The sequence below is a fragment of the Pleurodeles waltl genome, chromosome 2_2 (assembly GCF_031143425.1).
Source record: "Pleurodeles waltl isolate 20211129_DDA chromosome 2_2, aPleWal1.hap1.20221129, whole genome shotgun sequence".
NCBI classification, from domain to species: domain Eukaryota; kingdom Metazoa; phylum Chordata; class Amphibia; order Caudata; family Salamandridae; genus Pleurodeles; species Pleurodeles waltl.
Window position 1 is genome coordinate 1,101,081,059 of NC_090439.1, and position 27,132 is coordinate 1,101,108,190.

Below are 27,132 nucleotides of genomic sequence, written 5' to 3' on the forward strand. Positions count from 1 at the left end.
TTATGCATATAATTAACACAGGTGCCTTCCCGAACCACAGGATGTCTCATCCGCCACAGGTCCACCAACGACGCATCCTCCATAATTGCAGACAGAACGCGAGCAGCAGCAGTACGCTGCACCCGAGCCGAGCTTTCTCTATCAAGAATGGGATCAAGGGTCACATTGAAGTATCCTCCCCATAACACAGCTCCTCCCCCAAGAGACTCAATCAATCGCCAGACCTCACTGAAGAACTCAGGGTCATCCGAATTGGGTCCGTACACCGACGCGAGGTGGCACGGCTTATCCATCAGCACCCCGCTAAGCAGAACATACTGCCCCAATGGGTCAACAATCACCTTACGAGTATGCCACTGTAACCCCTTTCGTATCAAGATCGCTACGCCTCTAGCATAACGCGAGTACACAGAGCCGTGGCATTCCCCAGTCCATCCCGCCTTTAAGTAATGCAAAGTATTCTCCACTAGGTGCGTCTCCTGTAGCATGCATATATCTATATTCTGCCTCTTGACATAAGCCGACATAAGACGCACCTTCTGTCTGTCATTTATGCCACGCACATTCCATTTTAAACAACGGATCAAAGACGCTCTCATCGGTGTCATCCCCGCTCCCCAACAGACATACAGCAGGATTCTATCGCTCCTCCATCCCGGCCAACCCCTCTCATACACAGAAAGAAAAACAGAAAAGCACATAGTGCAACAATCCCAAGATCGCCCCCACCCCCCAACCACACAGACCCCCCAAACGGGTCGAATGTATAGCCCTCCCCCCAAAAACCACAGTTACCCAAATATGTAAATAGTGGGGACTCATCCAGAGGGCGGAAGCTAACCGCCCAACCCGCCTAGTATCGGGCAGGGAAGGCAGGCAGGGGGCCCAACGCAAAAGGAGTGTCTTCAGGACGAGCGGCACAAAATTATCTCACAGCCAAATGCAGTGGCACATTCTCTGCTAGAAGGCGTCTGTATCAATCAGTCATTATCACTCAGCGACTTCCGCTCTGCAGCACGATCTTCCGCAGGCGCCGCCTCCGACCTCCGAGGGAGAGACTTAGCATATCTCGCCGCCAGCTTCGGATCCGTAAAGAATTGAAGAGACCCGCCATGTTGCACCGTTAGCTTCGCCAGTTAAATAAGCGAGAACCTAGCGGCCGTTTGGGCCAGAGAGCGCGTCACTGGCAAAAACGCCCTACGCGCCGCCTGCACGCCAGGGGTGTAGTCCGGGGAGAAATTCAGTTCAGTGTTTTTATAGACCACCGGGCGGCACTACCTGGCCAGTCGCAGAATCGTGTCTCGGTCCCGATAATTTAGGAGTCGGAAGATAATAGGGTGCAGGGGAGTCCCAGGCGGGGGCCGCGGCCCCAGCGATCTATGCGCTCTCTCCACTACCAGCAAGCGGGACAGCTGGCCGGGGAAAAGATCGGACAACATTCCCTCTACAAAATCCTCCATTCTGCCCATGTCTGTGGACTCGGGAAGTCCTATCAGCCTAAGGTTATTCCGGGGCAACCGGGCTTCCAAATCTTCATTTTTAGCCCGGATGACCTCCAGCACCCTCTCCATGTGCAGCAACTGCTCACTCTCACCTCGTTGCGTGTCCGCCAGCCCGGAAGTACGCGCCTCCAACTGGTCAAGGCGGGAGTCATGCTCGTCCACCCGAGTCTTAATGCGATCAGGTTGCTCCGTCACGTGATCTAGCTTCCCATCTATGCCAGCCAGACTAGTTTTGACCGATCCATCTGAAGGCTCCCCATCCATCGTAGACACCTCCGACTGAGCGGCAGGTGCATCCCCCTTCCGTCGGCCCCCCTCAAATGAGAGCTTAGCTTGTCTCTGCTCAGCCTTCCCCATCACTCAATCAGTAAGTCGTCGCCGAACATACACCACTAACCTCCGTGGGAGTTCAAGAAAGGAAGCCAGATACTCAGTTCTCTTCCACAGATTCCACCATGCCTCTGCCAGTCGGCTCTATCCGGTTCCAGCAGCACTGTTAATCTTGCAAGTTTCCAGCACCAGTCAAGCCGCTGCACCAACGGCAGCCGGTCAGAGCCCCACCGCGCCAGTCCTCACTCCAGTCCTCTCCTCCACCACCACCGTATCTCCAGGCTCCGGCCACAATCTCGTCCTCTCCGTTGGTCACCAGCCTTTAAATGCATCCTCCAGGTCGCACACCCGACTCCGCCACATCAGCAGTCCACACAGTAATTGCACCAAAGAGGCACCGCAGCCCCACTGACCTCTAGAAATCGGGCCCAAAGCGCAGGGGCCAGATCACACCGATCCGCCACTCCTCGTATCTCTCCACACCAATCTCGGCAAATTCAGGCCAGCCACCGGCAGCAAGGCCAACTGTCTCCGGCCAGGGGGGAGGGGAGGCTGCGGTCCGACCCGACTGCCGAACGGCCCCCCAGGGACCCCCAGGTATCAATGCGTGTCCTCGACGGAGGCAGCCTCCAATGCCCCCGGCCGTCTCCCAGCAAGGAGCGGCTCCCAGGTTGTCCAGCGCACGGAGCCGCCCGCGCGGCCGCCCGACCTCCAGGCCGCGCTGCAAACAGCTCCCGAGGCCCAGCCGCGATCCGGCGAACACCACCAAGCGCAGAGGGGGCCGCGGCTCGACCCCACCGCCAGTCAGGCCTCCCAGCGCACCTCAAAAGTGCGATCCCGGGAGCCCTCCAGGTCTCCCATTGGACAGCGCAAAGCGGCACTGTGTCAAGCGCGCCGGCCGAGAGCACGCCGCACCACGAGGGAGCCGGATTCACCTCCTGTGCCGCCGATCAGCCTCCACAGCTGCAGCGAGGGGACGACGCCGACTTCAGGCGCCCCCGCTGTCTCACTACTTGGCCAGCTCCGTCCTGACCGGATAAATAGGCAAAATGGACCCGTGCCGGAGCAGAGCCTCACGAAGTGCCGGCCATCTTGCTGGCTGGCTAGCTCGGCCCCCAACCAAGGCCTACCTTAGGCGTGACTTATATGTAACAAAAAGCAAAGGTTTGGGCTTGACAAGTGGGTGCACTTGCCAAGTTGAAATGGCAGTTTAAAACTGTACACGAAGGCTCCGCAGTGGCAAACCTCAGACATGTTTAAAGGGCTACTATAATGAGTGGCACAGTCAGTGCTACAGGCCCACTAGTAGCTTTTAATTTACAGGCACTGGGAACATATAGTGCGCTTTACAAGGGACTCAAATCAAATATGACAATCGTGGATAAAGCAATATCACCATGTTTTAGAGCACATAGCACCTGCACTTTAGCACTGGTTAGCAGAGGTAAAGTGCAAAGAGTCCTAAAGCCAGAAAGAATAAGTCAGAAAAACAGGAGGTCAGAAGATAAAAATCCCAGGGAAACCACACCAAGGATGATAGGTCTAACATGTGTCCTCCCCAGGTGAAAGTGGCAAGAGCTGTCCAACCCTTGGGCGTTCTGTTCACTAAGGTGGAAGAACCTGAAGAGGTGACCAGCAATGGTGTGGTCTGTTCCAGGATGATGTTCCACTGTAAAGTCCATTCCCAGTAGGGAGATGGACCACCTCAACAGTTTGAAATTTTCACTCCTCATCTGCGTTAACCATCTAAGAGGCCTGTGGTCTGTATGAACCCAGACGTGAGTGCCAAACAGGGATGGCCTTTGCTTCCTCAGTGGCCAGATTGCAGCAAAGGCTGTCCAAATCACCTGAGGTGGCTGCTTTTTAGAAGTCAGCTCTGTCAAAGGAGCAACAATTGGGCCATATCCCCTAATGAATCTCCGGTAATAACCAGTGAGGTCTAAGAAGGCTCTTTCTTGTGTCTGAGTCTTGGGGGGGTTCCCAAACCAGAATGGTTTCAGTTTTGGCCTGGAGGAGTTGCACCTTCCCACCTCCTACTTGGTGACCCAAATAGATCACTGAACCCTGCCCTGTCTGGCACTTACTGGCCTTGATAGTCAGGCCTCCCCTCTGCAAAGCGTGAAGCAATTTCTTCAGGTGGCGCAGGTAGCCCTCCCAGCTTGAACTGAAGGCTGCAGTGTTGTCAAGGTAGATGGCGCTGAAGTTCTCAAGTCCAGCTAGGACCTAGGTTACCAACCTCTTGACGGTGGGAGGGGTGTTCTGTAACAAAGGACATGACCTGGAACTGGAAGTGCCCATTTGGGGTAGAAAACGCAGACCTCTCTTTTGCTCCACCATTCAAGGCAATCTGCCAGTACCCAGACGTTAGGACAAACGTGCTAGGAACTTGGCAGCTCCAAGCCGATCTATGAACTCATCAACTCTGAGGATGGGATGTGCATCAGTCCTGGCACTGAGCCCATGGTAGTCCACACAGAACCGGGGTTCCAGTGTGACACCTGGCGGGGCAGCCTTGGGGACCAGCACCACTAGGCTGGACCAAGGGCTGATAGGGCTCAATAACCCCAAGTGCTAACATTTTCGAGACCTCCTCCTTAATGTTAGCCCTCACTTCATCAGACAACCTATACATTTTGTTTTTCACAGGTGGGCTGTCCCCAGTGTATAAATCATGGAAACCCCATGTAGTGAGCCCTGGGATAAGTGAGAAACGAGAGGCATACTGCCCCAGCAACTGGCGGCAGTCTCTGTTGATTTAGGGTCAATGTAGGGGAGAGACTGACACCCTCCACTGACCCATCCTACTCATTGGAAGGTAGGAGGTCAGGGAGAGGTTCACTCTCCTCTTCCACCCCATCATCAGTTACTAGGATCTTGGTAATCTCAGACCTCTCAAAGTGGGGCTTGAGACGGTTCACATGCAGGACCCTCAAAGGGTTTCTAGGAGGTTTGGGGTCCACCAAGCAGGTGACATTGCTGTTCCTCCCCTTTACCTCGTAGGGCCCAGACCAACGGTCTTGCGGAGCAGTGGGCTCCCCGGGCTGCATTACCCACACTTTCTAACCAGCCTGTAACCCCATCATAGTGGCATTCTGGTCATACCAGTGTTTCATGTCTTCCTGGCTGGCTACTAGGCTCTCTTGGTGAGCGTCCTGAAACACGCTGTCTGGTTGCGGAGGGCCAGCATGTTGCTGACCACATGCTGGGGGTCTCTCCCAGGAGCATGCTCTCAACCCTCCTTTACCAAACTGAGAGGTCCTCTCACAGGGTGCCCATAGTCAATGCTCTTCTGCGGTACATCCTTGTAAGCGAGCAAAAGGCATGGCGGGAGGACGTCCCACTTACACATCATGGGTTCAGGTAGAACCATAATCATGGTTTTGAGGGTTTGGTTGAAGCTCTTAACCAACTCATTGGTTTGGGGGTGGTAAGGAGTGGGGAACTTGTAGGTTACCCCACACTCCTTCCACAGTGCCTTTATGCAGTTATGGATGAAATTGGTACCCCTGTCAGATACCACCTCCTTGGGGAAACCCACAAAGGTAAAGATCCCCATTAGTGCCCTGGCCACGGCAGGTGAAGTTACTATCCTGAGGGAACAGCTTCTGGGTTCTGGGTGGCGATTGGGGTGGCAGTTAAGGGATAGGGTGGCTTGCCATAGCCTTAAATGGCAGTTGAACTGCCTGTGAGAACACTGTCTTTCCAGTCTGCAGTGGCAGGCTTGGCCCCATTTTGTACTTTGTCTCACAAAGGGTGACAGAAACAGTGCTGCTGTCCTGAGTGGACACTGTCTTTCATGCCCGGGGTACCATATACTAGAGAATTATAAGCTAAGTCAGAACTTGCCAAATGGGTGTATCCAATTCAACATGTACATTGTATGGGGTTAAAACACTGGCACTGAGGTCTGGTTAGCAGCCCTCAGTGCACTCTCAGAGTCGAAAAACCAGTAGCACCAGTTCACAAATATGGAGGTAAACATGCTAATAGAGGCATTTCCTTACAGATGGTTATGAACTATGCTTGCTCCAGGAGACATGGCCTATGAAGAATGTTTATAGGGCTGGATATTGGAGCCTTTGCATCTCAGCTACATCATCAAGTGCTGGGACAGCTTCTGGGGGCCGTAAAGTATAGATTAAAATCTCCTTAACATCCTTTGTAAGAAAGATAAACATGGGTTCCCCTGATATTCAGAGTTTGCATATCTCCACCGACCAAGAGATGTCCCTTCTTATAATCAACATATGCAATAGAAATACAAATGCGTTAACTTAATCAACCACCCTTCAACGTCACAACAACGTGCTGTCCTCTTATATTAGTACACATTATCTTACAGTTTCAAGTGATTTTAATTCAACGTTCAAACCCTGGTCATTGATTCGCAATCTGACCAAGGATGAGGATGCATTATGAGGCATACCAGACTTAACAGCTCCCATCTAGGATGCATCTGACCATATCTGGTTGACATGACACTTACTAATGGTTTCTGTGCAGGCAATGGTCCCCTTCATCCAACACCAGGGCTTCTTTGACATTTCATAGAGGGGCTTATGGAAGTAATATCGACTATATTCTGTTGGATATAAGGGTTCAGAGTGCTATGGTTGGCATGATGGTTATTTATAGAGAAGACTGCAATCTCTCAAAATACATGGTTTATTTCTTGTTGAATAGACATGTAATCCCTGCTACAGCTCTGATGCCTTGCCATTTAGTAACAATCATAGGATTGTCAGATGGAACACCATCTGAAACTCCAATGATGCCTTCTCAAGGGTCAATGAGAGCAAAGGTAGAGCCCTAAGCCAAATAACGGGGAACAATGGTGTGCCTAACTCAGTTCTAAAGATTCACAGCAACCTGGGAAACTCAAAAATGTCTTTCAGAACGAATACAAACCAATTACTAGAGTTTCTAGACTTCTAGAAGGGTTTACATTGACTTGTAAAGCCATCAAAACTGCACTCCTGGCATCTATTAGGCAGGGCGACAGGGCTAAAATATCAGTAGCTAGGGCACTTTGTAAAGCTATGTAATGTTAAAAACAATTGGAGTGGGAACTGGAAATGTGGGAAGGCTTATTAAAAGCAGCTGATTGGGTGAACCACTTTAAATCGCTTTATGCCTGCCCTCTCCCCCAGATTCCTTCCACGATGTGAACTGCCCCTCCAGAGGAAGTGGTATTACACAAATCATCACCTTCTCTTTGCAAGGCGCTGAGAAGGCTCTTACGTCCTGAGGAAGGGGAAGGCACTTGGTTTGCATACAGTTCCTGTGGACGCGTTCATCTCGGAGCCCAAAATCTTGGGGCCCTACATTAATCACATCTCCAAAGCCATAGATGCGTGCTGTTCAGTGCCCTCCTCATGGAAGCGCACTGATATGGTACCCATCCTTAGTAAAGGTGGTACAAACAGCCCAAGAAACATTTGCCCTATTAGTCCCCTGAATCATATCCAGCAGATCCTTGCCAAACAAGTCCTTTACAGGTTAAGCAACTGGATCAAGGAAAATCATATTCTAAGCCATTATCAAGCAAGCTTTAGGGAGATAACAGGAACAGTGGATCAGGTCTTGATATTTCTGGTAACTACATGAAATACAGTGGTAGTCGCAGAGGAGAACCTTTATGTTGCCTTTGTCAGTCTTAGAGCCACATTTGACCTGGTCCCCAGAATAAGGTCATGGGAAGTGTTTGCTGAAATTAGAGTTACACCCGACCTTTTAAAAATAATTAAGCATCTTCAGGAAGATAACTTTGCTCAAATTAGGTGAGGCACATTGGTTGGAAGGCAACTCCCAGAAGACCAAATGTATGTGTTTTAATTGACGTAGAAATTTGGGGGGGGGATATGAGGCTGGTAGTGAATCGCCCTGAGAGAGCATATTTCATTATTTGAAAATTAGGCTGATTCTAATTCATGGGTGTCACAAATCAAAAACACTCCCTTCTCATTAAGCAGCTTCGGCCATTCTTAAGTTTGCTAAGCACACTTTTTTGCACCCAATTTCTCCTGCAATAGAAATGGATAAAGTTCGAGCATTTAACACTGCTCTTTATAGTGCAGAGTTATGGTGATATTCTGAGGTTACAAACCTAGAGATTGAAGAGAATAAATGTATAAGGTTCTTAACTAACCTTAACCAGATTATGCCTCTATTACCTGTAAGGTTAGGTCTTGCATTGAACCTGTTGTAGAGCTCACCAGACTAAGGCCTATTTTCATTGGCTTTGTATTTGGTGTGTTGACAAGCTAATGCCATATTTGGGCGCGCTCTACGACATTATTACTCAGCCACAAGCCTTGACGATTCCTTGGCTAAGCTATATTAAGATACCCTTGTTAGAAACAGTCCTGAGAGACAGCTGATAAAACCCATCCGCCATTGGTCCAACTGTAGTTGACAGAGTAACAGCCAGGTACTGGGAATTATTTATGCAGAAAAGGGAATCCTCTGTAACTTTAGGTACTTTATCACAAGCATTTTTGCACCACACAATAGTATTTAAGTGTGAGGAATTTTCAGATCCTATTATCCTACCTCTTCAAATATGGTGTCTTGCAGTTAGCGAAATGCGGATTCTCCTGGTCATTCTCTCCTTTTATGCCTAAACTGTTTCTTGTTTGCGGTTTGGCAGAAGAATCAGAGGAACATCTGTTCTTTTTCTGCACTGTTTATTCCAGACCCAGAGCTAAATTAGTTCCCTCATTTGGGTATACCAGATCAGTTAAGAATTTGTAAAACTGACACTAGAATGCACGTAGCGTTTGCTGTTACTAAAGTTCTGTATGCTGTGTGGCTCATATGATCTAAACTAGTGGACAGGGCCAACACTTGTAATGTATAAGATGACTATGGGCCTGATTTAGATCCTGGCAGTGGGTTTACTCTGTCACAAAGGTGACGGATATCCCATCTGCCGTATCACGATCCCCATAGGATGGAATGGGATCGTAATATGGCGGACGGGATATCCGTCACATTTGTGATAGAGTATTTTCCTCCACCAACTTCTAAATCAGGCCCAAAGTTTTTTATTAGGTGTTTTAATTTTTTTTTTAAATGTTTGTTTATCTGATTAAATACATTTGAGTTTATTTAGGATTTATTGGTTTTTATGCTGAAATTTGTTGATGGATTTTATTATCCGATCTGACAAAAAAGATGATGATGATGAGATCATTCATCTGGGCTATAACATAATAATTTCTCTTGCTACTTAGAATCAGTAGCGGCTTGTGGGCGGCGGAAGGGGTGCGGTGGCGGCCAGGGTGGTGAGGGGGAGTTTGGGAATAAACTTTTTTTTTATTTTTTTAATTCACTTTACCTCCTCTTCTGCTCCTCTGTCCCTCAACGCTCCTCGCCGCAGGCACAGGCCCCCAGCCTGCCCTGCGCCAATTCCGACACTGCTCAGAGCAGTGCCAGGCTTGGCTAGGAGCGCCAAGTCAGGGCGGTCCTAGGCAAATTGGGAGCCTGTGCATGCTCTCTCCAGCCCAACAACTATGTTGCTGGGCTGCAGAGAGCCTACTGTGCATGTTTGTTTGGCCGGCCCGAGATGGCTGGCCAAACATACATGTTCACAGAGGGGAGTGATCTATGCTCTCCCCTCAGTGCTCGTCACCCCAATGCCCCACCTCTTTGCACAAAAATCATTTTTCTTGTAAAGGTTTTGCAGCTGCCGCTGCTGGCGGGGGGGGGCACGCTCCTCCACCCACGCGGAGGAACCGCCACTGCTTAGAATGTGAGGATCGTTATTAGAATATTTGGATAATTCACTATTTTAAGCTACATAAAAGATATTTGTTTCTATCAGCTGAGTTCTTAAGTGCCTTCTGTCTAGTAACTCAATAAAGAGACTCCCTTACACATATTGGCTTGGATGATGTGATCAATGAATACGTAAATGTAAAAGCCACCCAAGTGGTATGTTTCAAGGTCAGAGTATATTCCCATTTTCCTCTTGTACATCAGAGCACCATGTTTTTCTCTGGTTCACATATTATTTGTGTTGCAGGAGGGTATTCACAGAAAGATGAGTAGATTACAGATTTAACTGGCCAGATGTAATCAATAAGTAAAGATAAAGTAGTCAGTAACACTGGGCGAGCAACTGAAGGCTCCAGGCGCCTCAAGCCTGATGCCTTGTTATCGCTCAGCCCGAGATGCTCTTTGACTCTTGAGCCAAACTACCACAGAAATTTCACGTAGCTTCTGCCTGACACTATCCCCGCAATTAAATTAAATCATGTTATTTCGGACAAAAAAAACAATTATTTGAAAATGCATCTTAAGTATATACAAATTTAACCACTGAAATCATAAAATAATCCGTATTCTGGAAGCGATTATTAAAAATGTATAATTCCTAATCAGAAGTTGCTGAGACGTTTGTAATTGTAAACGTTCACCATCCAAATGTTAAACTAGGGAAAGAAATATTTAGTTCAAATGATCAATAACAGAAGTTTACAGTAACCAGTGTTTGGATATAAACTTCTGAGGCACATCATCATCTCAACTGCCATCTGTTAAAAATAATTACCAACACTATGTCCCTATCCGAGCACTTTCACAGCACTTTTCAAGGTCTTCATGAGCCGGCGATGTGAGCCCACAAATACCCCCGTCCATCCTCCATAGTAATCAGCATTTCAAACAGGCCGCAGTCACGTGTGAAAGTTTGAGCTGAGAAAGCCTGTGTGCAGCTCAGCTCTGCATTTAACATGAGTCTCAGTAAATACCTCTAACTAGGTCTCTGAGCCCTGATTGCTTTGTTGATACCACCTAATTGCCTTCACTGCATGATTGAGCATCTACTGGAATCAGTCCCTTTGGTAAGTCAGCAAAATGTAGATATATCAACAAATAACAGTGGCAAGCCTTCCCTCAACTCTATACTTGGATCTGAATTTTTTTTTTTTTGCCAGCTTGATGTTTATTAAACACCGTGTACTGATGAAGCATCCCAAAGAACTGAGGCAAAAACATTGGACTTTGGTGTAACTTAAGAGGAGATACCGAACCAGTGGCTGAACTGCATACTGTAAAGCCAGAAAACAAGGGATCTGCTTCCTTGCTGGACCAAATGGAATGATCCTAATTTACTTCACTGTGCTTCCTTTTCCCTGATCATTACATTTGAAAGCACCTTGAAGTACATCAGTTTGGGATGTGCACTCTGCAAAAACGTCTCTTGTATATAGCTGAGTAGACTATAATGTTGCTGCGTCTATAATAACTGTATTGACAACATGTAAGGACGACAAGAAAGTGGCACGACACTTGGTTCATGAGTGGCATCTTCGGAGATGAGAGGGAGGATTGGCCATTCATGAAGGTTTCTAATTTCATGTTTGTAGACTAATAATACTACCAGGTGCCACCAAATGTATTCATGAAACCTAAGGTACTTAATCTAAACACCCTAAAATGTTTATATGACCTTTGGTGTGTAATTTACATACCAGTTATATTGATGGCTCAGCCCATGGTTAGTGTCTAGGAGCAAAGACGCGCTTGGCTTGCCTCAGGTCTGCCTGTTAGTCTGGTGGCTTACCCCATCTCTAGTACATAGGAAGACTTTGTATCAATAATATTTTGCCTTACTTCAGGGCAGTACCAGTGAGCCAGTGCATCATTTTGAATCACTTTCTCAGTCCCAACTTAAGAGAGCAGTAACAACACATTGATCAGAGATGGTTGAAAGGTCCAGCACTGAAAAAAAGACAACAGAAGATTCATTCTTCCTTTCCTCAGTCTGGTGCTTTTATAATCATACAAGACCGTGTTAATTAGAAAGCGTAAGTCGCATCTTAAAATGGGTGTAAATTACACCTTTGTCTTACTCACAAGATGTTACTAATTAATAGAAAACATCGAGCTTACACTCTTTTTCCTTGGACTGTGCATGACTGTCTACACCTGGACACCTTCCTTAAACTACACATTTTGAATTTGTAAACTAATGATAACTTTTGAAATCTTTTAGTTTAACATATATTTTCTAACACATGTCTAGTTTCCCACTACCTATGTGAAATGGCGAGAGCTGGTCACTTCCTCACATTATCAGCCGCCTCGATTTCTGGATCTTTCTGATGCAACCCATGTACCCATCTAAAGGTGGGCAATGAAGTTAGAAATATCTTCCAATGTTCACCAAGACCTAATGGGTGTTCTCCATGTCTGTAGAGGGCTTTTCCGACCACTGTTCTGATACCCCCTAAGGATCTCCACTAGGTAAAGCAGACAAAAATGTTTGGATGTCATATACGGAGCACATACCTCTGTACTTAGCCATCTGTGACACATGCAAATTTGACATCGGTCAAAACCTCTTTGTAAAGAGGCTTTTATGTGATGATGAAAACGCCAGCCATGCTCATATAGAATTAAGTTGTGGAAGCACGTACTGTCCGTACGATAAACACAAACACAGGTGCATTCTACAGTAGATGATCTTAATCTGAACTGGTGTATACTACAGGGACAGGAATGGTATAAATTACTATCAGGCTCAATCCGCATAATGTGATGCTTGCTGAAAATGATGCCTACATCCACAGCACCTGATGACTGTCTTTGCTCTTTTTATTTTTGCAGTTGGCACCCAGATCAGCAAGCGATGTGCTTTGGTGTGTATTCCATCTTCCATAGCCTTAGGCGGCGTGGGCACCACCACCACCTGCTGCAGCACAGACTTGTGCAATGGCATTGGCTCAGCAAATGTGGGGATTAGCAATGTAACCATCATACCACCAGGTGAAACAACCAGCAGCACAATAACCAGTGTGACCAGCAAAGCAACCACCACAGAAACCACCAAAGAAACTTACAAAGCAACCAATGAAGCGACTACTAGAGCAACTAATGGAATGACCACTCGCATGAACAGCCAATTGACCAGCACAACCACCAACCTTGTAGATATAATCATTGGTCTGAATGGAGCGATCAGCCTGAAGATCAGCTATATTGTGCTGGCAGCCACTGCATGCTTTGTTGGTCTCTTGTTTAGAGGTGTACTCTAGCATGTCAAGCTGACAAGTATGATGGGTAAATTTAACAAATGTAACAGTCACATGATGTGTGTCTTTTTCACAGGGGGTGCATACCACATACATCTATCTTGAATAGCAAATACTGGCCTAGAATGTGTGATAGTTCAGCAGACATTCCAATATTGTCAATTTTCCTACAAGTAATTGATTCAGCATCAGTAGCACACATCGTTGCTCACACCCCATCTATAACCCAAATGCGAGTGATGCACCAGCAGTTGCTTCACCAAAACCAGTTCATCATCCATTGAGCAGTATGCAGGTCTGCACCACTCATAAAGGAGACACCTAAGCATCATGTGCCAACATGTAGGTTGTCTCAGTAGAAATCCTAGATGTGCCAGATCTCAAACTGGGTGTGGGAGCTTGGGTGACTCCTGTAGAGCACTATAAAAATAACTGATAATAAACCCTTTTGAAGACAGGATGCTTTCATTTATGGGATCTGGCCCTTTTCTGCACTGAAATTGGACACGTTTGGTCTGTGGCATTTATAAGCAATGCTGGATTGACTTGGACTGGCTCCTAACCCTGCTCACTGCCTCCTCTGTCAACAGTAGCTGTAGACTACATTGCAATTATTTCCCAAACATGTAACAAACAATCTTTCTCTTGGTGTTTTAGCTTACCAACTGCCCCTTTAACCAGTCCTCTGGCTCCCTGAGATTTAATGGTCTAGTCTAACTGGGTAGTACTGAATACAACCCCCTTTGGAGGCACATAAGACATTGCTGATATGCCTCGCCACATTTGTTTCCTCTGTGGTGCCATGCTCACTTTCCTACCTCTTAATGGTCTTCTCAACAGTGACCTTTCTATTGTCTGTAAACTCTGAATAAATTGTATCATATATAAACCTGAACATGTGACCTCAATATGCAAGCTGCAAGCCCCAGCCAATCAATAAATCATTAGATTTGTAAAGCGCAACTTATCACCCTGGGGGATATCCAGGCGCTGTGGGTTTTTGTTGCGAATCAGTAGCTACTCCTCAAACAGCCATTTCTTGCGCTTTCTCCTGAAGTCAAGGAGGGTGTGGGAGGTGCGCAGGTGGGAAGGGACGTCGTTCCAAATCTTGGCAGCGAGGTAGGAGAAGGAAGAGGAGAGATAAGAGCAATGAAGGCCAAAGGGCACTCATTGCCCATTCACAGGAAGGGGGTACAGCTTTACAAAATGTTGCCACGTGAGACAGGATGAGGGGCCGTGGAGGGGGCAGGACCTTGAGAATGGGGCTGAGCCTTTGGTCCATCTTGGCCCAAACAGACATTAAGTGGTGGGGTCATTATGAGGAGCAGGATTTTGGGGGTGATTCTGAGACTGGCGGGCGGCGGAGGCAAGACCGCTGAGAGTATTTTGAGATTTGCCCTGGGCTGGCGGGCGGCCGCCAAAAGGCCGCCCGCCAGCCCAGGGCAAATCTACCTTCCCACGAGGACGCCGGCTCCGAATGGAGCCGGCGTAGTGGGAAGGTGCGACGGGTGCAGTTGCACCCGTCGCGTATTTCAGTGTCTGCTTTGGCTGTTTGCAGACACTGAAATACTTTGTGGGGCCCTCTTACAGGGGCCCCTGCAGTGCCCATGCCATTGGCATGGGCACTGCAGGGGCCCCCAGGGTCCCCGCGGCACCCCCTACCGCCATCCTGTTCCTGGCGGGAGACCCGCCAGGAACAGGATGGCGGTAGGGGGTGTCAGAATCTCCCGAGCAGCGGAAAGTCGGCGGGAGACCGCCGACTTTCCGTTTCTGACCGCGGCTGAACCGCCGCGGTCAGAATGCTCGACGGAGCACCGCCAGCCTGTTGGCGGTGCTCCCGTGGTCGGTGACCCTGGCGGTCACCGACCGCCAGGGTCAGAATGACCCCCTTAGTGTCGGCCACCATCTTAGCCCCCCTACTAAACACCCTAAAAACAAACAAGGCTTCTGAAGCAGCCCTGTATGACTGTGAGGCATAGAAGCCGTAAGGTATTGTGTATGTGGACAGCCTAAACCTGTGGCCTGGACATCCACTCATGCATGAGTTTCCAGCCCACCCTTTGTTCACCGTGTGATATCAGCTCTTTACCAGTGTGCAGAGCTCTCATATCATGTGCCACATTGTAGCACCATGCGAGCTGGATGGTCTGTATTGAAGAAGGCCACTCACTGAATGCGTGGCTGCTGTTTTGGCTGTTGCGCATTAGAAAGAAGGTTTTACCTCATTTTCATAGAGGTGTCCCCATGCAAAAAATAGAATGTCCTTGCCACCCACCTCTGTTTGCTCCCACAACTGAAGCTTGAACAGGACCAGTCGCTCAATGCCCATTTTGCTAAAGGGGTTTAAGCCCCGCGTCGTATGCTGTAACCCAGGCCTCAAGTTCCTGGATGCTTGTCTCAGGGAAAGGCTGGGCAGAATACTGGTTGGAAAGCCAACGTTGGAGAAAACATTTTCTTTTTTTAAGAGAGGCACATAAACCTTTTCCGATTGTGCAGCTGCACCGTATTTCGCATAACTATAGATTTACCAAATTTGCCACATAATCCGTCTGCAGTATAATCTACAAAATCTAACAAAAATGTTTGTCTAAAATGGTTCAAAAGTTACAAAATGTGCCATACTGTGTGCATAATTTGCATTTTCTTGCTGAATAACTTACTCAAGCTTGCTGCATAATAATATGGCCCTCCTAGTTGTATGATTCCAGTGGTCCTGGTTGTAAGTAATTGAATTTATTTAGAGCTTACTTTCCTTGACAAGAGGTAGCAAGTGCTATATACATGCAAAAAAGGGGAGAAGATTGTTTTTCTTACATAAAACGGTATTAAACTGACTCAATGTTCATCTGGCAGTCCAGAATGTTTTACAAACAGCATCTTGCATTTTGGGGCACAACATCTCCAATTACTGGCTAAAAAGTCAGAACATACAAAGTGATATTGGAAAATATGGGTCTGGGCAGCGGTCACTTTGTTTTGGTGGTTCATGGCAGGCGGTACAAGCACACATTAGTGGGTTTAGTGACCTTTATAAGATGGTCCTGTGGGAAGTCTCTGAGCAAAATGCTCCTGGCTGCCTGTTCAATCTCAGAATGAAGGCCAGCCATGGCCACACATTTATGTGGCCTGTGAGTCTCTCAGGCAGTATTGGCGCCAGGATGATGGTTTGACAATAACAATGTCATACAGTTACTTTAATAGTCATGCAGGAACTCTAACACCCCATACAAAGGCAGCAGAGAAGAGCAGCCCGCCACTGTGCTCCTTGACCTCATTATTGCTATTTAGCTCAGAATGGGTAAGCCGGGACATGTGCACCACAATAGGGACACACTGGTTTCCAATATTTCACTGCAACCTATCAAGGGCTGCTGGGTGCTGACCTCTCGCAGTCCACCTCAAAGAACGCTGTATGGGCCTTCTGGCATGGGTATTTGTTGCTTACTATGTAATAGACTGACAAGTGGATCTACATGGCACTGTGCATGGACAGCACTGCACCCACCAAAGCTTTCTACCACAGCAGCTGGTGCCAACCCTGCCTTCTGCTACACTATGCCAACATCAATCTGGCAACTGTAGTCCTGTGCGTTAATGCACCTTCCGCTGAGACACAGTACAGATACCTCCCATTGTTTGAATGTCTGCCTAAAGAGGATATTTTAAAGTGCAAGCTAGTTTACAGAGACAACAGTTCACATTAACACAAGCAAGGGACTCTCCAAAGTTGAGTGGGAATGACATCCCCATTAAAGCAATGACGTAGCCTGAGGCCACAAAAGTTGGCTTTGAGAATGAAACATTCTTGGGCCATATTTATTTTCCTAGAGACACATAATAAAATGTCTTGAAATTTAGACACTTCAAAATATGTATATTGAACATCATTATCAATACAAGGCTAGACATGAAATTTCCTGCCTGAAATTCTCAAAATCATGGTTACCCACCGGCTGACCCTTCCAGCACCATCCCCAAGTAAATGTGATTTGGTACCACCAGATTTCCACTGTGACTCCTACTTAGTTTTTGACAAGATGAACTCTGCTGCTCCTCCATACCAGGGAAGTCCCCTTGTGTCAACCAGTAAGTTAAACACTAAACCATTCAAAAGCAACAAAAAATGGATACACCTGGCACCTTTTGGAAGATGGATCTGGGTAACTTGGCCATATCTTGGTCTCCTGGTGCTAGACCATCCTCAAAAACCAAAGGAGGGACCGGGAGATTAATGGTCCAGTGTACAGTCTCCCGATATGAATTCTGAAAAAAGGAGTACACTGTTCCAATCAAGAGGGGAAGAAGAAAAGAAGGGAGGCCTGATTCAACTGGAGCGAGAACCCTCAAGCATCACACTGGATGACAAGTTTCATCATTGGGAAAGCTCCTCGTTAGGCTGGTGCTGCAACGCCTAACGGGCTCCCCAAGGGGGGCTCTTAACCGTATTGCAGATGGAATCAGATCGTGTCAGTGAAGTAACCGAATTCAAGTACCCAAGCAATAGTGGAGAGAGAATAATAAAATTGGTTATCCATCTTATAATATCAATCATGAATTTTAATCAGTGTTAAATAAGATGGAGACCAATATTAAAAACAGAGTGAGAGTCAAGGGGTGAGTAATAATGCTCACGTGCTCTCAACAATTACGCAAGAGAAACAGACCAATTATGGCGCCTCTAGTCATCAGGTCTACATGTTTCGCGTCTGGTTGTCGAGCTGGATCCATTGACGCTTCATCAGGACCAAAAATACTTATATAACTTCTCCAAAATTAAACTAATTTAACCCTACTCGGGAGGGGAATACAAAAGCAGTCACTTACTTTTATGTGTTTGCTATGTCAAATAAGGTCGCCCTAAAAATCAAAAGATAATAAAATACAAAAAGTAAATAGGGAATGTATAGTACACAGTGCATTCAACATTGTGAGAATGGTGACTGAGTGCATCATTCGCGTGAAGATGTGAGTAAAATAGGCTTACCATCCCAGGTGTCAGGATAGAGCTCCTAGGAATCGCATGTCAGAGGCTGGAACTGACATTCTAGGTTTTATGGTAGTCATGAGAACAAATAATAATAACAATGATTATGTCACCATATTAAGCAGAACAATGTACATCTCATATGAGGGATCACCTCTGGTCATCTTATATATCTATAGGATTTAAATCCATAATAATGCCAAGTCTATCATTATCTAATGGATTCTCAATTATAAGTACAACAGTCTTATATATCGATAATCAGTTATGGTAGTGATAACACGCACGTCTTTAGTAAGGGTGAATATGCTTCTTAAAATAAAAGGTGAAAACGGAAGTCAAAAAATGGTGAAAATGCTCACAGAGGCTCTTGGTTAAAGCTAAAACTAGATGCCAAAATAGTCCGTAGTGAGGGCATAGAAGTATCCGTTTATGATCAGCCAAACGTAGATAGGTTAAATATAGTGCCGAACTCAGTCAAGTAAAATAGTTAACGGCAACAGCACACCTGCGATGTTACATACAAAAAGGGGAGGTCCATCCTCTACATCACCCCCTGGCATTTTTAAAGAAGCACATACTGGAAGCCAAAATATAATTACAGTAGTGCACAAACTGCACCCACCTGCAGACTTCTGCTCCACATCTCCTCTATGCAGTAATAATAAGAGCCAAATCCAGAATTCATCTGACCGTATATTGCTCCCATTCCCAAAGGATTCCCTGCCTGCTTTCTAGATTCTACTAAAAAGTTAGAATTTTTACAAATGACGGCAAGAACTCCTATTGGGCACCACCTCCTTCCTCCCACTTGCCCCTGCCTAAATGCTGAAGGCTCCAACATGGAGACCCCTTTGTTCACATTAGGTCTTTGTCTTTTGCTTTTCTGCCCAGGTCCACTTTTTCCTTCCCCTGTACTGCAGTGCATTTTGACTTCTATCACATTGTCCATAGGCAGTGACCTGGGTTTCAGCACTGTTCATAATTTCATACTACTATGTGTCCCTATAGTCATGCTCTCAATATACCCCTATATTTATTCCTGCTTCCAGGCACCCTAAACTGAAGTTGTTTGCACTTCTAGAGATGTGCCAGAATACCTACAAGACATAAGTTAGTTCCTGCACAGATAGAATTTGTTTCTGCACTTGCAGAGAAAGTAGGGGTCTGTCATAAACAGAACTTGCCTCATTGAAGAGTAGAGCTCATTCACAGATAGAGTTTACTTTTTTCACAGTTTTCTATAGCACAAACTCTACCTGAAGGTAATGGAGCACTTTTTATGTGCACCAGTGACATTACACAAGGTCACCTTCATTTTTTTGGCACAGGCAGATTAAGGGATTTGCCCAGAATCAGGGGAGATTGAGCCGGTGCTGGGACTCACATCTGGTTCCTCAGTTCCAAAGTCAACAGCTCTGGATGTAACACTATAGCTGAGTCCATGCATTCATTGTGCGGAACACCTGCATAGATACAGCAACGTTTATGCAAAGATGGAGCTGAGCTCTTCCAGATATAAGGTTGAGTTTCTTTGTAGACAGTTTGGGGGTCATTCTGACCCCGGCGGTCATGGACCGCCGGGGCCAGGGTTGGCGAGAGCACCGCCAACAGGCTGGCGGTGCCCCGCAGGGCATTCTGACCGCGGCGCTTTGGCCGCGGTCAGAAGAGGAAAACCGGCGGTCTCCCGCCGGTTTTCCGCTGCCCATAAGAATCCTCCATGGCGGCGCAGCTCGCTGCGCCGCCATGGGGATTCTGACACCCCATACCGCCGGAACAGGATGGCGGTATGGGGTGTCGTGGGGCCCTTGGGGGCCCCTGCAGTGCCCATGCCAATGGCATGGGCACTGCAGGGGCCCCCGTAAGAGGGCCCCACTTTGTATTTCAGTGTCTGCTTTGCAGACACTGAAATACGCGACGGGTGCAACAGCACCCGTCGCACCTTCCCACTCCGCCGGCTCAATTCTAAGCCGCCATCCTCATGGGAAGGTGTTTTGCACTGGGCTGGCGGGCGGCCTTTTGGCGGTCGCCCGCCAGCCCAGTGCAAAACCCAAAATACACTCAGCGGTCTTTCGACCGCGGAGCGGTATTTTGGAGGGGGGAACTCTGGCGGGCGGCCTCCGCCGCCCGCCAGGGTGAGAATCACCCCCTTTATCTCTTGCACCAAACCGGAGCGGAGTCCCGGTATACATAGAGCTGTCCCCTAAACAGCAAAAATCGTGTTGATTCATAGATAGGTCTTGAGCCAGTTCACAAGCAGAGTTCAGTACATTCAGTATTAATTCCTGCAATGTAAAATATGAACTTCTGTTAGGGCTGAGATACCATTCACCAGCTCCTACATTTTTGGAGTGGTTAGTGTCTAGCATTGCCTCTTTCCGAAAGGGAGTCAGGAGAAGAAGGTAGGAAGGAGGATGAGAGTGAGAGGGAAGAGGAAGAGGAAAGAAATTGTGAAAAAAGAGCTAAAAAGAGACGAGATAGAGACTGGTGAAAGGGAAGAGATGAAACATATAAGAGAATAAGGAGGGACGAAAGAAAGGAAAAAGAAACGAGAGGAGAATGTGACTGAGCTGGGAAAGAGGAGAGAAAACATGTGAAACAGGAGATGGTAGATTGCCTGAAATGTGAACAAGCAGAAATAAATTATGCTAAGGAAAACTTTACTGTACACTTCACCTATTACTTTTGTTCTGTCCTTCACCAGAAGTCTGACTGTCACCAATGGCACTGCTAGTTGTGGATGTTGCAGGTGCAAAGAAACACTTTGGGTAACAGCACCTATTTTTCTTTTACAAACTAAGCACTGTGTGGGGTTGAAGCTGCTTCACATATAATATACTCTCAGGTCCTGCTGCTTTCACTCTGAGTACTGCAATCAGTGGATATAATTCATGCCAATGCCCTGCTTCTTCAAGACATTATGCACAATACTGTCATCGACTGGTGATACAGCTGTCAGTCCTGCTGTTACCACCTCTCTCCAAGCTTGATTGCGGTAGTGCAACCCCAAACTGAGTGGATGAACGTGTGAAGCATTAAGCCTTTGAGAGTAGGTCAAAGGAGGGCTTTCCTTCAGCAACCGCAGGCTGCAGTAATGGTTCCCTCAGCAGGCAAAATGTCTAAGCACTCCCCTAGACTACAAAATATTCCTTCCATCTTCCTGCAAGAGATCATCGGCATCAGTTCAGGTGGAGGAACATGAACTCCTTAGTGGTTGTTGGTGCAGGTGATGCCAACCTGCTGGAGCTACAGCATCCTAGTGTGAGGGGGCAGCAGGTCCACAAGCATGCTCACTCCTTCCCACACACATGGGTCTGTGCCCAGGTCTCCATCTGGTTTTCCTCATAGCTCACAATCTAACCCTGCAAGAGTGTGTCTTGTGCTGTTTATACTCACCGTGTGAAGATTTAGTCTAATTTTCACACAGCTTCAGCTCCTTCATAAGCATGGTTGACAACATTATTTACCATAGTGAATTTCTGGTGCAGCATACACAAATTTAAATTTTGACATCTTTAGCCAATCCTCTTTCTTTCGGAGGAAAAGAAAATGTAACTGAGTGCAAATTTGGCTTTGGCAGGTACCTATATTTTTTTGAAAGATACTCAACCTGCAACGCTCAAACAGAAGCTGACTTCGTAGTGGTAATTTGCAATATTGGTGCTGACTTGTCACAGCAGCGCATAGCTAGATAAGAAAGGAATGTAGTGCCAGATACTGAAAAAAAGATTTATAAACACTTTGTATACCATTTTAAATTATAGAAAATGCCACAGTAAAAAAAGGACTCATCAGTTGTGCCATGAACTCTGTTCAACCCTGATGTGCACAATGGAGATGGCATCACTATTAATAAATCATTACATTGTTTATAACAACATAACTATTTATATGTCACATTATACTCTAACCTGTAGTGCATATGCATATAGACAACACTGAACCTTAAACGAGAGACACTGTAATCAAGGTGTAATCCCTGTATAACATCTACATATCACAATAATTTCCATTCGGTCTACTCATTAGACATCATGGGGAACACAGCATAATACCTGTGGGAAAATATCAAAAGACTATGGGACAGATGTATCATCACGGCCCTTTGCGATTCGGAAATAGCGATTTTTAAGAAATTGCTATTTCCGACTCGCAAAGTGCCATGTATCACATTTGTGATTCAGTAATAGCGATTTCTTAAAAATTGCGATACCGGCCCCATTCGCAGCTATGGGCCTGTTGGCCCATATCTGTGAATTTTTTGCATGTCCAAAATTGTGATTTCTGAACCAGATATCGCAATTTTGGAAATGCAAAACCCCAGGGTGCTGGGGGGCTAAGGCCCCCTCTGCTGCACCCCAACATTTTTTGGGGAGACATGTAAGGTGCACACATGCCAAAAGGGCATGTGTACTTTACATGTACAATTTAAAAATGCATTTTAAATGCATTTTTTTAATTTTGCACATGGTTACCACCAAGTTCAACTTGGTGGTAATTAGCGATTCCTAAATGCCAAATTCGCATTTAGGAATTGCTTCATACATGTGCTAAGAAATTGCAAATAAGGAATCCTTATTTGCGATTTCTAATTTAGAGAGTCGAAATTTGCGACTTTCTAAACAGGGTCGCAATTTTAAGGAATTGCTATGTTAGCGATTCCTTAAAATTGCGTTCAGAATGTATTTCATACATTCTGAACTGGCATTTTGCATTTGCAAACGGGCATTCGCACCGTTTGCGAATGCAAAATGCTTATATACATCTGGCCCTATAAGTGTTCACAAGAATTGGTGAATGTGAACTTTGGGAGCACTTTCAACTCTTAACCTTTTTTGAATGTTTTATTACATCAGTGGTGGGCATCTAATTCAACACAGGGACTTGGTTTTGAATTCATCTTGGCACTTGACCTAAAATTGTGCAGTTTCAGGCAAATCACTTTAGCTCTGAGGATGCCTAACTTGTGTGTAACTGTGTATTTCAAAAATCTGAGCCCACAGTTGATGTATTCAATCTTGCTTTGACTTCCATCACTCGCCTTAATATACAACACTCCTTTCATCCCAGTTAGGTCAGTGCTATGAAATATGAACACATTTATGTTTTTATCTTCTGAAGTTAACCCGTTTACTCCAATCTGTGAGTGCCCCTTCATTTTCAGCTCTTTGTGAACCCCGCTCATTTTGTAATATTCAGATAGAAGTCTCATATAATTTTATTTATCCTAGTACAAGTGTCACACGTTTATTAGGGTTCATCTAAGTCTCCTTCTTGATATCTGTGGGAGCAGTTTCTTATGTTTATTGGGAGATCACAGAAGCATATCTTTTTGTTCCATGGAGGTATTAGTTTATTATGTGTTTTTAATTGCTTTTGGTAAGAGAAGCCTACTTTTCAATAAGGCTTCAGCGCTGTCTTTTATGTATGTTAGACATGCACAATGTTCGCTCTGTGCCAACCATCTTGCAGGCATCTGATGCTCGCAGGTCTGGTGAATACTGCTGAAAGCCAATAGATCTGGCTGTAATGTGCTGAAGCATGAAAATTCAGACTTGCACAAATGCTGTTTGCATGCGTTAGCACATTAAACCCAGGCATATGGGTACTGTCTGCTCTCATAATGGCTCTGAGGATTTTTCTACCCACATTGCGTGATGTGATAGACCCACTACTCTGGCGTGAAGTATTAGCTTATCCCCCTGTGGGTCTGGTTGCGCCCCTGCACAGGGCCAAAGTGGATCGAGGGGTACAAGCTGAATGTCTACCACACATGATCGGGTGGATAGTTTATGCACCCAGGGGTGGAAGTTTAGCAGGTGTTAATGAACTGGTTCACTTTACAAATGTTGCCCAGTGATGAACAAGTACACACCTTGTCAGTGCAGCTGTGGTGAATTAAAAGGATTGACTCTTCTGGCTTTTTCCCAAGTGAGAGGAGCCTCAGGTCCCCAGTGAATGTCCAGCTGCTTAGAGCACACTACGTTTTAGAACTGGCCTAACAGCGGAGCTGTCTGCAAGACTTTATTGTAGCCGTTCTTTAGAATACACAGTGAGGGCTTTGACTCCACCCACAGTAGTATTATTATTTTACTATTGGCTATTTGATACATCATTGCAGTTACTGCCGACATTGCAATGCAGAAGAGACGTTTTTACACCTGGAAAGTACACTCATTCATCATACTGTTTGTCACTTTCAAGTTTGTATCTTCTGTGTGCATTCTATACAGATAGATCCCATGTTTGTATGCATCACATTTAAACAGTGTCTGTGATCGCCTTTGTTTTAATGTGTTGACACATTAATGCCAAACCTACTTCGCCAATGCTTGCTTTTCTAAATTGTTTAATTGCATTAGTTTGTGCACGGCCTGTGTTTGAACTCGCTTTGGGTCATGTGGCCACACACTATAGCACCTGGAAATAAACTGCTATTCCACTTTGAGAAAACCACTCTATCAAGCAACTCAATTAGCAATTTTCCATGAAAGAAGTTCAAGATGCACACAGACAGGATTTGCCTAGTAGTCCTGGTGCTCACTTAAAAAATGGATAGACCCTGCTGGGAGTATGCACGCTTTTGCTGCAGTCACATCTGCTGATTGGGTGCGGTCAGGCTCTTGTTAAAGGGAGACAGATGATTGGATGTAAGGAGGACCTGGCAGGTTGGTTGTGCATGGAGCTGTGCAGTTTGTGGAGCTGTCTGCCAGGCAGGGGCAGTTCGGACCACACCACCAGGGGTATCTGGTCTGGCTCCTTTAGTGGTCAGAACAGACAACCATGAAATCAGTCAGTCCTAAGTGCACAAGCAGGAAGTCCTTCTCAGGGCCACAGCATTCTCTCTTAGCTGGCTGCATTTGCAACATTACAACTCCATCCTGCACCAGAAGCAGGTGAGGGCGCACATCATCAGAGCTGAAACCCGTTGGATTGGGAGGGAATCCCCACATGTAAGATAGCCATCTGTCAGCATCAGGATGCAGTAGTGTTCTTAGATGAGGGTGTTTTTCCTCACAATCCTATAGACCAGGGGTCTTCAAACTGGGGGGCGGGACCCCATAGGGGGGCCTCAAGTGATCCCAGGGGGGGCGACAGGCTCTGATCAAAAGAAGCATTATAGAGATAACAGGGCTAAAAAGTAACATTACTTAACTGCAATGTTTAAATAAGTCTAGACATATTTAAACATTGTCAGCTTTAAAAAATAATTGTGAAAAATTCTGAGGGGAGGGCCAATGGTTTTTATTTTTCAACTGGGGGGGCGCGGCATTAAAGAGTTTGGAGACCACTGCTATAGACTGTGTTGGCCAAAGAAGCCCCCAAACATAACATCGTCTGTACTGGTGCATGTGTAGTGTCTGTCCCCGGTGATAGTGCAGAATCAACACAGCAAAAATGTAAACAGCCTTAAAATGCCTGGGGTGCTCACCCAAAGCCCTTACTGTATATAATGCATTGGTTTTATCTCTTGCAATGAAAAAGCTGCCTGCAGCCACACCTAATTTGTTGCCCACTTCCATCTACCCAGTGCCTTGTTCTCTAGGCCAGTGGTTCCCAACCTTTTGACTCCTGAGGACCCCCAATGAATCATTACTGGAAGCCGGGGACCCCCAGCAATTTATACGATTTAATTTGCAAACATTAAAAGAGTAATTCGCAAACAATATAACAAGTACACACCAAACAAATACTCAAATTACTAAAGATAAAATTATTTTACATTGAAAAAATATGCGAAAATCAAAACATCTTATTGGAAAGGTTGGCGCTGCATTTCGGCAACTACCTTTTCAATGTTTGGTTTTATTTAGGAAAGGTGAATCCTCAGGTCAGATTCTACATTTCTGGAGCGATTTCTGTTTTTATTTTTTAGGTATGCAAGATCTGAGAAAGCTTTTTCACATAAATAAGTGAAGGGGAAAGGAAGTAAACCATAAGGGCCTCTCATCTCTCCCTAGCCTCTCTGTCACATGTACTTCATTTGTTTGATTGCACCTCTCGTAACACTGTAGGGTGTCAGGGCACTTTACAGAGGACTACAAGATGTAGGATTCACATCATCCACACTGGTAGGCATTTTCTAAGAGTGCTTGGTCCGGAGAAGCACAAACTTAGGATTCAGAACACAGCACAGTGATTAGCGATGACGTTAGCATAGTGCTTAATTTGTAAATAAAAATGTGCTGGTGCCCAAAGCCCTCCTCTTAAACATGTGGCTACTGCAATTAAATGTGGGTACATGGAATACTGAGGCAGCATAATCCTAAACCATCTCTGGCCTCTTCAATACATATAAAGCCACTCCCTGCCACTTCAGCTCACTCTAGCAGCTTTCTACTTTCTCCCTTTGTGACGCTTTTTCGTTTTTCCCTTTCTCCTTCTTTCCCATATGTGTCTTTTGCTCACAGCAAATGCTTGAGGCAGAAGAATAAGCCCCCGCCCTCAAAAGTAAGTGCCGGTGCTCAGCACCTGAAACAACAAGCACAAATTAAGCACTGCGTTAGCAGTAAGAATGTATTTCTACACAAGCAAACCTTTTTAGAAGCATAAGGAAAAAAACAACTTTCTAATTTGTGCCATGCGGTTTGCATGCAGCTCTTTAATGGCAGTTCACAGCTCACTGTGCTAGATTACGATTATGAACTGCATAGTAACAAAAGAATCTCTGTGACAAAAGCAGTAGCCCACTGTGCCATGCACATAAAATACTGTTTTTTGCATGATACATATTCTTTGCAGCAGTCATATTAACAATCTGCGCTACCTTTGAGTCAAAACTGCCACTGTACAAAACTCCTATCTCTCTCCAGCAGATACATTAATTATTTGAGTTAGCGTGACGCTTTTATTTTTGCAGTACAAGAAGCTTTGCAGTGTGTTTAAAACTGCTCAACAAAGGAAGTAATAAATATGAAAACACGCATGCACATGTTTGTCAGAGGCACCAGTTGGAGAAGTGCCTTCCTCCCAGCCCAGGCCTGCGGACTCCCTGGGAATGTGTCAGGTGCCCCTGGGGGTCCGCAGACCACAGGTTGGGAACCACTGCTCTACAACATTCAATTATAATTCTCTTCTCTGATATGCTTTGGCCATGCAACCACTGACGTGTTATGTGTGAACCCGCTCACATAAGGAAATCAGATTTGCAAGCAGAAGAATTATATTATCGCTATACAAGACAATGTGTTACTGTTTGGGACCTGGCGGCAAATCTTTCCCCAGTGATACATGAAATCCAGCAATATTTTGGAGTTTATGGGCTCAAAATTAACTG

General features: G+C 45.9%; 1 protein-coding gene across 2 annotated transcripts in view; it reads left to right on the forward strand.

Annotated features, from left to right (window-relative positions):
* Window positions 1-13,766, forward strand: part of LOC138282879 (lymphocyte antigen 6E-like) — a 34,170-nt gene extending 20,404 nt beyond the window's left edge. For both annotated transcript variants that reach the window (XM_069220871.1, XM_069220872.1), the window contains exon 3: window positions 12,447-13,766. In XM_069220871.1, the coding sequence (XP_069076972.1) occupies window positions 12,447-12,874 (428 nt within the window). In that variant the 3' untranslated portion in view covers window positions 12,875-13,766. The remainder of the gene's footprint in view (window positions 1-12,446) is intronic.
* The last annotated feature ends 13,366 nt before the right edge of the window (window positions 13,767-27,132 follow it).